Source organism: Crocodylus porosus, unplaced genomic scaffold, assembly GCF_001723895.1.
Source record: "Crocodylus porosus isolate Cpor-Errol unplaced genomic scaffold, CroPor_comp1, whole genome shotgun sequence".
NCBI lineage: Eukaryota > Metazoa > Chordata > Crocodylia > Crocodylidae > Crocodylus > Crocodylus porosus.
The window spans coordinates 103,906,236-103,920,120 of NW_017728943.1; the positions used below are offsets into that span (position 1 = coordinate 103,906,236).

Here is a 13,885-nt window from a genome sequence, read left to right on the forward strand (position 1 = left end):
ACTCATAGTCCAGTACGCTATACACTAAACTACATATCCTCTATATATGAGCTTACTTTACTGCTTGTTTGGTGGTGGTGATGGAGATGCAATGCAAACTGGTTGAGAGAGTAGGCAGGAGGGACTCCCCAGGGTGTAGTGATTTTCAGCATAGTAAGAATGAAAAATTACATTCTACTATGTTTCTTTTCTATACAGATTTGATGTTATAAAATAACAAAATTTCCAGGAAGCTGTGGAAAGACAAAAATTGAGGAATAAAGGGAAAGGCACCCATGGTTTTTGCTTCATAGCAAAAATTTCAATTTGTATTTCCTTTTTCCTCTCTAGACTGACACGGATAATGATCTGGTTGGTGACCAGTGTGACAACAATGAAGATATTGATGAAGATGGTCACCAGAACAACCAAGATAATTGTCCTTATATCCCTAATGCTAACCAGGCTGATCATGATAAGGATGGCAAAGGGGATGCTTGTGATTCTGACGATGACAATGATGGCGTTCCTGATGACAGGGACAATTGTCGTCTCAGGTTCAACCCTGACCAGGAGGACTCTGATGGTAAGAACCAGAAAGTATGGGTCTGTTTCAGTTCTTACAGTATTAATATCTGGGCATGTACAGACCTGTGTTCTGCAAAGGTTTACTGAAGCTATATCCACCCCCCTCCACTATCTATACAAGAAAGTAAGCTTCCCAGGTCAAACCAAGCCTAACATTATTGCCCTCCACAAAACTGCATTTGCTTGCCATAGTGCTGAATTCTGGTCTTCTTTCTTCCTGAAAAAGTCTAAAGTGATAGATGGTCAGAATATGTATCATTTTATATTAAAAATACCTTTTTAGAAAAAAAACCTAAAAATGTTCAGGGATATTAATATCAAATGTTTCATTTGATATTTTCCATTCTTTGTAGAAAAAAACAAAAAGCAAAACTTTTTAGCTATCAAATACTGGGTTTTTAAAGAGTTAAAAGATTGAAAAATTGAAACTTTTGCTTCTGCTTTTTTAATTGAAAAATAAGGCTTACCCATAAAAAAATCAGATATGCTTCTGAAATATTCTTTGTGGAAAATACACATTTGTGATTGCTTCTACTTAAATTTGTTACCCAATGTGTACCACTAATATGCATTCTAGTTCTACAAATGTGTTTGGCATTTTCCCTTGCTTGTTGCTCTAAATTGTCTTCTAGTATCGTAGGTCATTATTAAGCTACTTTTCAGTTCCTCTCTTGAGGTGTCTGATAATGAGTGGTCAGCAGGTTTTAAGAATGGCTTATAAAATATAAAATATTTTGTTATCTTTTAGGTTAACTTTTTCCCTATACATTTGATATATCTGACTAAAGACCCCCAAAATACAAAGATACTGATATTTTATGTTTTCAGTTAGTGGAATTCCTTCACATTTATCCTAGTGGAATTGAAAGCAAAATTTAACACACATTTTTGTATAGCCTAGTGCACAGTTCCAGTGAATAAAATCATAATTACTTTGTTCTGTAAAGTTGGCAGACCTAGCCCCCTGAGAACACTGCCAACTCTGGGCTATGCACATTTGGTATAGAAGAGCAGTAGAAACTCCTAAACCACCTCTCATTCCAGGGCTCTAGTGTAAGGGACAAAGCTAAAGCAAAGAGAGCATGACTTGGATGTCCCTGTATCCTGCCAGTATGTGGAATGACCCCTTGTCCCTCAGGCTGTTCTAAGTTGATATCAGGAACATGGTAGTTAAAGGCTAGCCCCAGGATTGGGGTACCATAGTGGATGGTTAAAGCCAGCTTTCATTCCTTCCAGGCTTGGGCTAAGCTACAGAAATCCAAGTCAGAGTATTTGCAAATGTAATCCTATAGTGAATGCCTTGTAGAGTATTTTAACAGAGTTAGGCGTGGTCTTTGCTATCATCATCAGTGGCAGAATTATGAGGAATCTTGTTCAATTTCAGTAGAAGGTAAACTGTAAATAAAACTGAAATATGTACATGTTGTCTCAAGGATCTGAGCAATAGATGTTTAAGATAGAGACCTGGATAGAGTCTGTGGGTACAGCTGGTATCATTTAAAACAAGCTTTGTTTGGCAGCAGTCAGTACCACTTCATAGTGTATGCAGTGAAGAGTTAAAATCTGCCTGTGACTCCAAAATTGCTTCTTTGAGATTAGCAAATTGAATAGAACTGAAAATGCATTGCTTTTCTCTTAAGTGTTAAGATAAACACTTAAGAAAATGCACAGCTGGACAGAATTTGGAGTTCTTCTTGGCTCGCTGCCAGACAGCAGAATGTGAAACCATTTTCCCACCAGGCAGAACTGTAGAAAGTCTGTGAGCTGTTATTTCTTTCATTAACACTCTTTGGTTGTTGCCTCAGGTCCATTCTTCTTTCCCACAGAATACTGTGGTGATCAGGCATACTACTTGGATTTTGCATCTGTCTCTGAAACCTTTCTTTTAAGTCACTGTCGATGGCAGGATAGTAGAAAAGGTGGATCTCTTTTTTTTTTCCAGTGGGATAATTCCTATGTTCTTACAAAGAAAAAGGCTTAGTTGGATAAGAACACAAACAAATCAACAAATTCATCCTTGTTATAACCGGGGATCCTGGTTTTCTACGATAAACTACTGCCCACCCCAATTTTCGGATTAAAAAAAGTACCCCCAAATCCACGCTTTTCCATGATTAAAATGAAATGCCACTAATATATAGATATATATGTAGCGGTGTTTCATTTTAATTATGGAAAAAATATGGAGTTTGGGTTACTTTTTAAATCCGAAAATGTGGGATTTTTTTAATCGGAGAAAACCAGGATTTCTGGTTATAATCCATTGACTACCATGGAGTTATACCAAGAGTGATTTTGACCCTAGTATATTCAAGCACTTCTGGGGTGGAATATGACAACCATTTCTTACCAGCGTTGTTTTATACTAATTTGTTGATAGACTTATGAAACTGGTTGGAGCAATTTAATGTGTAGGTAAGAAATATGCAGGCTTCATATTCTTTATGTCTAACGCCTCTTGACTTACATAAAAAGAAAGAGGGAGGTATAAACTGCTAACAATTTGTGTCTGTGTATGCATTCTGCTTATAGGTGATGGCAGAGGTGATATCTGCAAAGATGACTTTGACAATGACAGCATCCCAGATATTTATGATGTGTGCCCTGAAAATTATGACATCAGTGAAACTGATTTCAGAAAGTTTCAAATGGTCCCCTTGGATCCGAAGGGTACAGCTCAGATTGACCCCAACTGGGTTATTCGCCACCAGGGCAAAGAACTGGTTCAAACTGCCAATTCTGATCCTGGCATAGCTGTAGGTAAGCATTAACACAAAAGAAAACTGAATTCTTTGAAAAAATGCTGGCTCTGACTTGTACAGATTTATACATGGTGCTAAAATTTGGCACAAATATGGTGCCTTTTATCTTCAAAGCACTTTACAGAAGTTAACTAGTTCTTGCTACAATACCCTATGGGGTAGATAAGTAACTGTAATTTATTCCCCTTTGCAGAGAGGGAAACTGAAGTGGAGAGTTTAAGATGCACAGAGAAAGTCCTTTATTAGAACTCAAAGTTTCTTACAGTAAAGCCTGCGTTTAAGTTGCTGGATGTGTAGAAGATCAAATAAGTGCACTGTCCTGCTTCTCCTTTGAATCCTTCTTCATACAAAAACTTAACATTGTAATGATTGTTGTTTGTTTGTTTATTCAAATGAGTACATATATATGAGAATGCGCCTATCTTATGAGAGGGAACTTATTGTGGATTGGCACTGCAATCCAAAGGTGTGATTGCAGTTAATATACTCTTACCCAATCTAGCTTTAAACTAATTAGCTCAGGTACTGAGAACAGTGTAGGCACACCAGCACGGGGTTCAGCATTAGCTTCAAAACCTGCTCAGGACCTTGAGTGGCTCACCTATGCTGAGCTTTGCGCTGTCATAACCATGCTGCTACCTATATCTGAACTAGACAATTTCAAGCAGTTTGGGTCCGTCTGTATAAGCTACAATCATGTCCTTGGATTACAGTATCGACATATCCTAGAAGACCCTGCCTTGTTGAATTTAGAGTAACAAAGGCTGATAGGTAATGTGATTCCTTTCTCTTAAGGCTTTGTTGGTTTTTAAGATAATGATTGATGAATATATGAACAGGATTATCCAACATGGTTGGCTGTGATACCAGGCAATCACAGAAGACCCTTTCCAATCTTATGTTCCTAAGCCAATAAATGCATGTGCATATGTGGTTTTAATTACCTTTTTTTCTAGATTCATTTCAGTTTATTGACTATTTTTTGTTAGACCAGCTTTGAGTCATGCTTTTATAGAAGGAATTATTTTAGCCAAAAGGGAGAGGATGTGTTTGATTCAAGTAAACCAGGACTGAGGAAGGCTTTGCAGATATGTGTTACATAAGTTGTTTTCCCATCAAAGGCCTCCCTTTTTCTCCAGACTGGTATAGTGAGAGATACTAATATAGGAATCCTTACAGTTTTTTCTGAAGAAAACCATTAAGTCATTTTATTTGGTACCAGTAGATCAACATATTTACTGAGAGGAAGGGACAGAGAAATGAGGATTATGCAGCGATTTTTCTCATCTTCAGATATATAAGTACCATATAAGCAGTCCATCTGACTTCATTTTCCCCAACATGAAAAAGGACCGCTAGAACTGTGCCACCCCAGCAGTAGAATTGTTACAGTCATCTAGTTAAGAACAAGAGGGTGATAGTTTGAGCTTTCAAGCATTCTGAATTTGCATGCATCAAGAAACTGAATACCTTGTATTTCTGCCAGGTTATGATGAGTTCAGCTCCGTTGACTTCAGTGGCACCTTCTACGTTAATACAGACCGTGATGATGATTATGCTGGGTTTGTGTTTGGCTATCAGTCAAGCAGTCGATTTTATGTTTTGATGTGGAAGCAAGTCACCCAGACCTATTGGGAGGACAAGCCCACCAGGGCTTATGGTTATTCTGGTGTGTCACTGAAAGTAGTGAACTCCACGACTGGTGCTGGTGAGCACTTAAGAAATGCTCTCTGGCACACAGGAAATACACCTGGACAGGTAAGAGAATTACTAATGGTAGTGAACAAATGACAAAGTAAAAAGAAGCTCCCCAAAAAAGCTGTTATCAAAAAGCAGGTCTGGAGGGAATGAATTTTCTTTGTTACCTTATTTTCTGGATAAATTGCAAATTGTTTTATAATTATTTTATACACACATATGTATTTTATTGTGTTTCAAAGTAATGGGCAAAGTATATATATAAAATCAAACCTTCACTGTTGGTCAAGGGAACCTGAAAAATTACTGGAGGGTGGGTCTTCCAGCTTGGAAATCTGATTAGTATTTCATTACTTCTGCAAGCCCTTCATGGCCTTTTGTTGAGACCGGTATTTAAATACTCACATTTTGGGCATCCTGTCTTACTGGAATGATAGGAATATATTTGTTTGAATCCACTGAGGCATGTGTGCAAGGATTCAACAGAACTGCATCAGGCCTTTACCCTAACTGTCTTCTATTTTGACAGTTTTGGAAAAAGTATATTATATATAATTATCCAATCCTGTAGAAGTGCTTACTCAAAGATTAGTCTTGTTTTCCTTAGTAAAACTGTTCATGCAGGTCAGGGCTGTGCAACTAGTGGCCTGTGAACTATACGTAGCCCCTGGGGGTGTTAACCTGCAGCCCCTAGGCTCCTGGTCCAGGTGCTATTACCTCCATCTCTCTCCTGCTGCTGCTGAGGTGTCCAGGTTTCCTTTCTCTGCTCCAGCTTCCACTTCCTGCCTCATCCCCTGCCATTGGGCAGCCCTGAGATAGAAGTAGGTAACACAGTCAGATCTATATCAGGAGGGATGTATGTATTTGTGATCTCAGATAGGGGTTGGCTGAGATTTGGCTTATGAAAAGATGTGATTCAGCCTGCAGCAGCTCAGGGAATCAGCAGCACTCTCAAGCCAGAGCAGTAGGGGAGACATCCACAGGATCCTACTGCTTGCCAGGCTCAGTTTATTTTCTCTGCTACCCTCTAAAGAGTGCTGCCTCCTCCCTTTTTATATATATTTCCTCCACAGCATCTGCTGAGTGCTAGGGGTTTCAGAAATTTGCAGCCCACAGTAGGGGCTGGGTTGCAAGCAATGGCCCACTGTGGCAAAAGTTTGCCCAGCCCTTATCTAAGGTCCCTTCTGAAAGAAGAAAAAAAAAAGTCTATGGACTATAAATGGATCCTATTGCTTGAGGAACATATGATGTATAATTGAAGTTAGCATTTTTTCTGAGGCTTAAGATAGGTGATCAGGACTGAGGGAATGGGACATAGCTCATATTAGCAAATTTTAAAACTATGTTTATTCTGATGCCTTGAAGAAAATAGTCTGCAATTGCCAATTCCTACAGTGCAATTTTTTTTCTAATGAACTGCCTGCAATCCTGCTGTAGGTTCGTACATTGTGGCATGACCCCAAGAACATTGGCTGGAAAGATTATACTGCCTACAGGTGGCATTTGATTCACAGGCCTAAAACAGGTTTAATAAGGTGAGAGGTGTTTCTACGCTTAATAATATTCTTATTGCTTAAAATTATGATGGAATGTTTTTAATTTTTTTATTATCATTACTTCATATGCTGATAATTCCTTCATGACAATTTCTCTCTCTCTTTCTGGAAAAAAAAAAAGTTAGATTTAAAGTAACATGGCTCCTAGATCCCTTCAGATGTATTTAATTTAATCTGAACTCCTTAGTATTTATAATAAATGGAATATTATTAAATAAAGTATATCTCTGCATCTTGCTATATAACTTTTGTAAAATAAACAAGTAAAGGAAAATCCAAAACAATATTCAGGGTAAGATGAAAACTTGAGATTCCTTCTTCCCTGGCCGCTGGAATTTCAATGAAAGAAATTAATTAGGAGCATAAGGATTGCCATGGGGAAGAGGCCAACAGTCTGTCTAGTTCAGCATCCTGTCACTGATAGTCACTTATACCAGATTCTTTAGAAGATTCTGTAAACACATGTGTACTATACATAATGAGGCAATCTGATGTATTGCATTATGGGGGAAATAGCTTCCTGTCTCCAGCTGTTTGTCTTTTGTTCTGAAGTCAGGATTGACCATCCACATAATTTTTATCCTATAATAACTATTTAATTGTATAATACATTTTTACTGGGATACATATGGCCCTTTGCTAGATAGCTTTACATTCACTTTTGTTTTGTTGTTTGAGATGAGTAGTAGATGGGATTTGGGGAGCACACCAATCATTTGTTCTATTAGAAGGTGTAACAGATAATTTGTACGTGTGTTAAAATCTCTCATGATTCAAGGTAGACGCTAGTCATCAATTTAAAGGGGTAGAAAGAAAATTCCTCTATTGTCAGGTTATTCTACAGTTGTTCACGCCCTCTGATGTTTCCTGCACCACCTTCTCAAGTGCCTGGCCACTGTGGGAGACACAACAGTGCAGTCTTACAGGCACAGTCTTAGTGGCGTGCTCAGAGCCTGCCTAACACACATTGATGCTACTCAATTCAGCATCTATGATTTAACTGAAAGCACATCTGGTGGAAGGCCCATATTTTGCATGACTTCCTAGTGGTTAGAGCACTTTTCCAAGAAATGGGAGATGCAGTTAATAGGGCTTCCTCCTCCTGAGGTGGTTCTTACTCAGATTTTCCACCTCCCATTAGAGCTTCCTAATCACTGCACTATAGGTTAGGCTGGGTTGAGGGTACTTTCCAATTCAACTGTTGAAGTTAGGCCAGCCAATGCTAAGTCAAAAGACACGCAGAAGTCATGGAGCCAAAGGCAGAAGCTATTATTCAAAATGTGAGCACCACCTGTATCTTAAAATAGTGAGTCAGTGGCCTGTGAGCAAAGGATTGACATAGGCACATAACTCTAGGTGAGGATTCCTAGCTTTGGATTCCAGTCTCAGCTGCCCTAAGTTAGGTGACTTAGTTCTAAAGAAAGGCAGGATTTTAGACCTGTCCCTCCCCACTTTCAGCATTTCCTGTTGGATGGCTAAGATTCCCTTCATTTAACTCGTTGAGCTTTTTGAATCCCATTTCTAGGCAGCTAACTGTCTACATTTAAGGTATAGGGAACTGAGGAACTTAACTTGGGTTTGTGGATTCCATGCCCACAGCTACACACCAAAAAGTTAGGCATGGTATCACTTAGTATCCTGGTGCCTGAGTGTGGTTTTTTGGATCTGATGCCTTCTGTGTGTGTAAATGCTCTATTCACTGGGCTACAAGACATGCTAAGGTGTGGTTCTGTCACTGTTTCCTGTTGAAGCAATTCCATTTCTGTAACTAATTCACATTTATTAGCACAGAAACTGATACCTGGGTGCTTCCTCCCTTCTCCTTCTAGCTGAGTGCTGTAACTGTAAGGCCACAGTCATTCTCACACAGTTTCTGACCCAAATGAATATTTAATGAGTTATACAAGGTGGACCAACTTCAACAGGAGACAAGGACAAAACAAGAGCCCAGTGAATCCTATATCCCAATGGTTAGGGTAGTATACAGGATGTAGGAGACCAAAGCACAATCACTGTTCTAAATCTCTCAGAGGAAGAATATGAAACAGCTTCTCCCATCTTCTGCATGAATACCCCAAGTAATACAGTAAACTCTGTTTAATTGGCCTATGGGATAATTCAGTACCATTGTTCCGATTGCCTAAGGGTGCTTCCCTTTCCCTTCCCCCTCACTCTCCCCATCTCCACCAAATATCTACTCTTGATAACTGGTCACAGTAAGCATGTCTACATGTGTATTTATGGATGTCTGAACTTAATGGGCCTTTGCTTAAGGTGCATTAAGGCAATTTAGGTGAGCATCTACTTGTGGATGTGCTAATGCATATTAAGGTGCATTAAATTTAGGCACGAATAACTAAGTTGCATTAGCGCATGTGCAGACATGCTAATACACATTAACACGGTGTCTGTTGATTGACTCACACTGCGTTAATGTGCATTAGCATGTCTACACATGTGCTAATGTGACTTAGCTAATTGCGCCTAAATTTGATACCTGCTTTATACAAGTATCAAATTTAGGCTCACATAGCACCTTTAAAGTGCCTTTAAAATGGCAATGTTAGGCTACGCCTGCTTAAAAGAGGCACATGTAGACACGCCCAGTTGAATACATTACAAATATTTGTATTGCCCTTAAAGCAGTGAATTAACCAGAGTTTGTTTTAACATATAGAATGTGTTTGTGGGGAAGGGATGGAGACTTCCTTCTTCATTTTGGGAATTGTGTTCAACTCCCTTTGTGAAACTCCAGGCCAGTTTCCAAAATTCTTTGTTTTTAATAAATAAGCAATTTCATTTAGCTCAAATTCACTATTTTGTGTGACCCAGAATGAATTCCCATTTATCCCTCCCTCCCCCGCCTCCCTTCCCCCTCCTTCCACTCCCAATTCATTTTAATTTGGGCACTGAACAAAAAAAAATCAAATTCTCTTACATCTCTAGTATGACTCTAGATGAGTCAGCTAAATTATGTGTCTATGCCGCTGGCTAATCTCAGAATGTAAAAGGACATGCAGTTTATCCACATTAAATGAGCAACCTTCCTTGACATAGTTAAGGCTACAGGACTTGGCTGTACTAAATAAAGGACTGAGAAAATATTTGCAGATGATGTGTCACCAGGTGGGTACAAGATACCATAAAGGAATGACCCATACAATTAAATTGTAGTATCCAGGGGTCTCTGTGTTAAAATGTAACACCACATTGACTCGTGAAAGCTGTTACTACAGCCTTAACCTTGAGATATGCTATTTAGTTACTATATTAATCTAAAATATATTCTTCTTTACAGAGTTTCTGTGTATGAGGGGAAACAGGTCATGGTTGACTCTGGACCAATATATGATATGACCTTTGCTGGTGGAAGATTAGGCCTTTTTGTCTTCTCTCAAGAAATGGTCTACTTCTCTGACCTCAAATATGAATGCAAAGGTTAGTTACAGAATTACCTGGAACGGGCCAGTGTATGAATATATATGCAGCAGGTCAGAATGACAGTAATGAAATGCATCCTCCAGTTATTGAATAGAATCCTTAGTCTGCTAGTCATTATGGAGTAATCTAATCACTTCTTAATTTTCAATAAAAAAGGAAGGAGTTTATCTATTTGTGTCTTGGAGAAATTGAGAGCTTTAAAAAGGCCAGATTTAAAGCATAGAGCTCCTTGCAGGCTACATCTAGACCCAGCAGCGGTAGTGGGTTGAGTAGGGTTACCATATATCTGGGTTTTCCTGGACATGTCCTCTTTTTTTGGTCCTTCTATCTCCATCTGGGAAGTTTTCTGAAATATCTGAAAATGCCTGAGATTTTTCTGTGTCTCCGCTTTCCTGGCATTTCCTGGCTTACCCCATCAAGGAGCTGCTTGAGGCTGGGGATAGCAGGGGAAGGCGATTGGAGGCTGGGGCATCACATGCCTTTGCGTGGCCTGGCAGCTGCAGGCACGTAACTCTGTGGGGAACAGGGTTTGGAAGGCCAGGGCTGGGGACTGTCCGTGTGTGTGCACATGTACACGTGTGTGTCTGTGGATTGGTGTACAAGGGGGATGGATGGCTGGCAGCATTAGGGCTGCACTAGGGCAGGAAGATATGGGGAGTCCTTTGGGGGCAACAGGGAGCTGTATGGACAGCAAGGCTCAGGGGGCAGGGGGCTGTGGGTCAGGAGTGAAGGGCAGTAGCAGGGTATGGGAGTGGGGGCTGTGGCTTGGGAGTGAGAGGCAGGGCATGAGCATATAATTGCCCCCCCTCGCAATCATACCCCCCCAACACACACACAGGTGTCCTCTTTTTTGAAACTGGAAATATGGTAACCCTAGGGTTGAGTGGCAACAATGGTGGTGCGTGGTACAGGGGTCAACACAGCCATCACTTGCTTCTCCTGTCACTGGGGGTCTGTGGCTAGGATTTCTGCTAGCTCTGCTCCCAAATTCATGGCTTCTTTATATATCCCCACAGTGAAATGGCTCCTCAGTCTGGATGTGGCCTACTGGAACCTTTGACACACCTAATTTAAAACAATGTGTGGCTATCCAGTATCTACCAGATATTAGATATTATATTAGTGTGTTACAAGCATATGCAGAGTTATGAATATCCCCTCTTTAAGGAGACATTACAGATGCAGTAGATAGTTTGAATGATTATTTTTATGCATTGTGCATCTTCCAGAAATTATTAAAATATAAAAATCATTTATAGATTATAATTATATTATATTTTCACATTTATAATTAAACAAACTCAAGACAGGAAAAGGCATATTGTAATATTAGGTTGTTTTCCCTTACTATTTCACATCTACTCTATTCCATATCAAATATGATGGAACACTAATTAATATGTATTTTTCTCTTCTATTTTAGATTTCTAAACAATGGGTGTTATGTTACCAGCAAAGTACTGTAGATGCTGTGCAACCTAGACACCTCAGCACATTCTGGTACTTCCAATTTCTGTCTGTGTACCTCCTCTTCCTCTGGCCTTCTGTTCAACCAACCTTATACCTCCTGGCTGCCAGGCATGGCTCAGCCAATCCTAGACCAAAGTGCCTTCTCAGTACTAAGACTCATGGGACCTAAATGTGAGCGTCAAACCCACCACTGAAGCAAAAGCAGATTGATACATTAGGACATTTTTGTAGGGTGAAAACTTAGCAAGACTTGTTTGTTTGTTTATTTTTTAAAAAAGGAATGACGTTTACATATAAAGTGTAATTACTTGATGTATTTATATATATATGGAGGAAAGGGAGATAATGAATATCATCCATTGTCTTTAAGGAAAAAAGTGTTAAAACCACTTTTTATATGTAGGGTTGACACTTTGCTTGCTCTGATCAGGGCTTGACTTCACTAACACACAGCCTCTGAGCCAAATTTCAGCAAAATAACACAGGGACCAAACCAACAATGTCTATCCTAATAATGAAGAAGCCATTGGAGAATAAGATGAAGGCCATATATGAAGATGGCTTGATGCAAAAAGATGTTCTTCAGAGGATAAGGATGCCTTAAGTCAGTGGCATGCAACTCATCCAGCCCACTGCACAAAGCCAGGTCCACATCATCAGGTCCATGGAACTTCTCAGGGGTCTGGATATTTAGTGTTAGGATGAGTGGTGGTAGCATTAATTGCTGTGGCTCTGGGAGTCACAGCAATTAATGCTGCCACTGCTCCATGTTGCCATATTTCTAGACTTTTAGGAAACCCCATGGGTCAGATGACATGGACCAGATATGGCCTATGGGCACCCCTGCTTTAACTAGCATCTTTTAAGATTATAGATTGTAGAAACATGATATTTGTGGTTTGAAGTAATGTTGGCCTTGAATAACAATACATGTTTTATGTATGGGTTCAGTCAGGACAAACTTGAGCTAGAATTCAAATTCCAGTGTAACAAAGAAGAACAATTCAAATAAGTGCTTAAAGGCATCACCTCTGTCAACATGGCTTTCTCAAAACAGTTTCTAGTTGGCCAGTGCCATCTTGCTTTTCATAATAAAAAATATTTTATGACCATCTGGAACGAATTGAACCTGAATAACTTTCCCAGCTCTGCTGCAAAAAGCACTTTGACATCCCAAATCCTGATCTGGGTTTTTGAAAAGGTGGCAACATTAGTGTTACCAAATTTGGGAACATATGAAATTAAGGTTCCAGTTATACATATTTTGTTAATCCTTATTATAGGTATCACATACAGCTGCCTTCTCTGATAATTTATTTTAAAGCATGCCACGCAATGTGTTAGTAGTACTTTAATGAATGATGCTAAAAGAAGCTGTTTAGAGCACATATCACCATATGTAGATATTGCAAAAGCAATGTATTCATTTTTAAATACATCTTTTTATGAGGTTATAATCAAGCATGAACTCCTGATTAAATGAATAATAATGAATAAATTATAAATGGAACCTTAATATGCATACTGTTACCTTAATTTACAGTGTTACATATTGTTACCCATGTCTGCTGTATATAGAACTTTTTTAATAATACTGAAGGCATACCAGTGTTTATTTTAAGCAGATACAACAGTTACTTATCTATACAATAGTATAACCATGTTTAACACTTTTGTTTGTTTAAGTTGTATGAGCTTTGTTCAAAAACAAACACTTCATGGTGTAATTTTATTCATACATGGGGTTTACTAAAAGCACCATACCATATTTCTGCCATTATTGTAAGGCACAGTGACATAAATGCTGACTCAGTTCTTAATTCCCTTTTGAATAGATTTTATTGCTATATTCATTAGAGAGAATCCACATTTTCTGGCTTTATTGCACATTTTATAGTGTTCATATCAACAGTATTTTTAAAAATCCTCCTTGTGAGGCTTTTGAGTTTGTTGCAGTTCATACTTTTGGTGTTTCAAATTGTATCTCCAAATCCCAGTGAGAATGTTGGGGGGAGAATTCATTAAATGAAATGACTGTAATGGCTGTGTAGGGTTCTTTGTTTTTGTCTTGTTTTGCCAAAGTGAGACATCAGTGTGGGGAAAAAGATGTTAATATTTAGATTGTACTATAATTTTCCGATTCTATGTAAATTATTTATGATGTTTTTCTTTTTTTCTTTCTCTCTTTTATTTTCCTTTGTGAGCACATGTGTGAGAGAGAACCGGAGATCAATGCAATTCCACTTTGTGTTGCCAAAGATTGTAAATAATTATTTATTTGTTTACACAGACAAAATTTAACCAGTTAACATCCTTATTCCTTTAGTCAGATACCCAGCTTATATATATATATATATATTTTATATATATATATATTTTTTTTTAAACAAC

General features: G+C 38.7%; 1 protein-coding gene across 2 annotated transcripts in view; it reads left to right on the plus strand.

The window, feature by feature from the left end:
* Positions 1-13,534, plus strand: part of THBS2 (thrombospondin 2) — a 43,137-nt gene extending 29,603 nt beyond the window's left edge. For both annotated transcript variants that reach the window (XM_019549920.1, XM_019549921.1), the window contains exons 17-22: positions 331-565; positions 3,100-3,327; positions 4,816-5,087; positions 6,465-6,562; positions 9,882-10,021; positions 11,448-13,534. In XM_019549920.1, the coding sequence (XP_019405465.1) occupies positions 331-565; positions 3,100-3,327; positions 4,816-5,087; positions 6,465-6,562; positions 9,882-10,021; positions 11,448-11,455 (981 nt within the window). In that variant the 3' untranslated portion in view covers positions 11,456-13,534. The remainder of the gene's footprint in view (positions 1-330; positions 566-3,099; positions 3,328-4,815; positions 5,088-6,464; positions 6,563-9,881; positions 10,022-11,447) is intronic.
* The last annotated feature ends 351 nt before the right edge of the window (positions 13,535-13,885 follow it).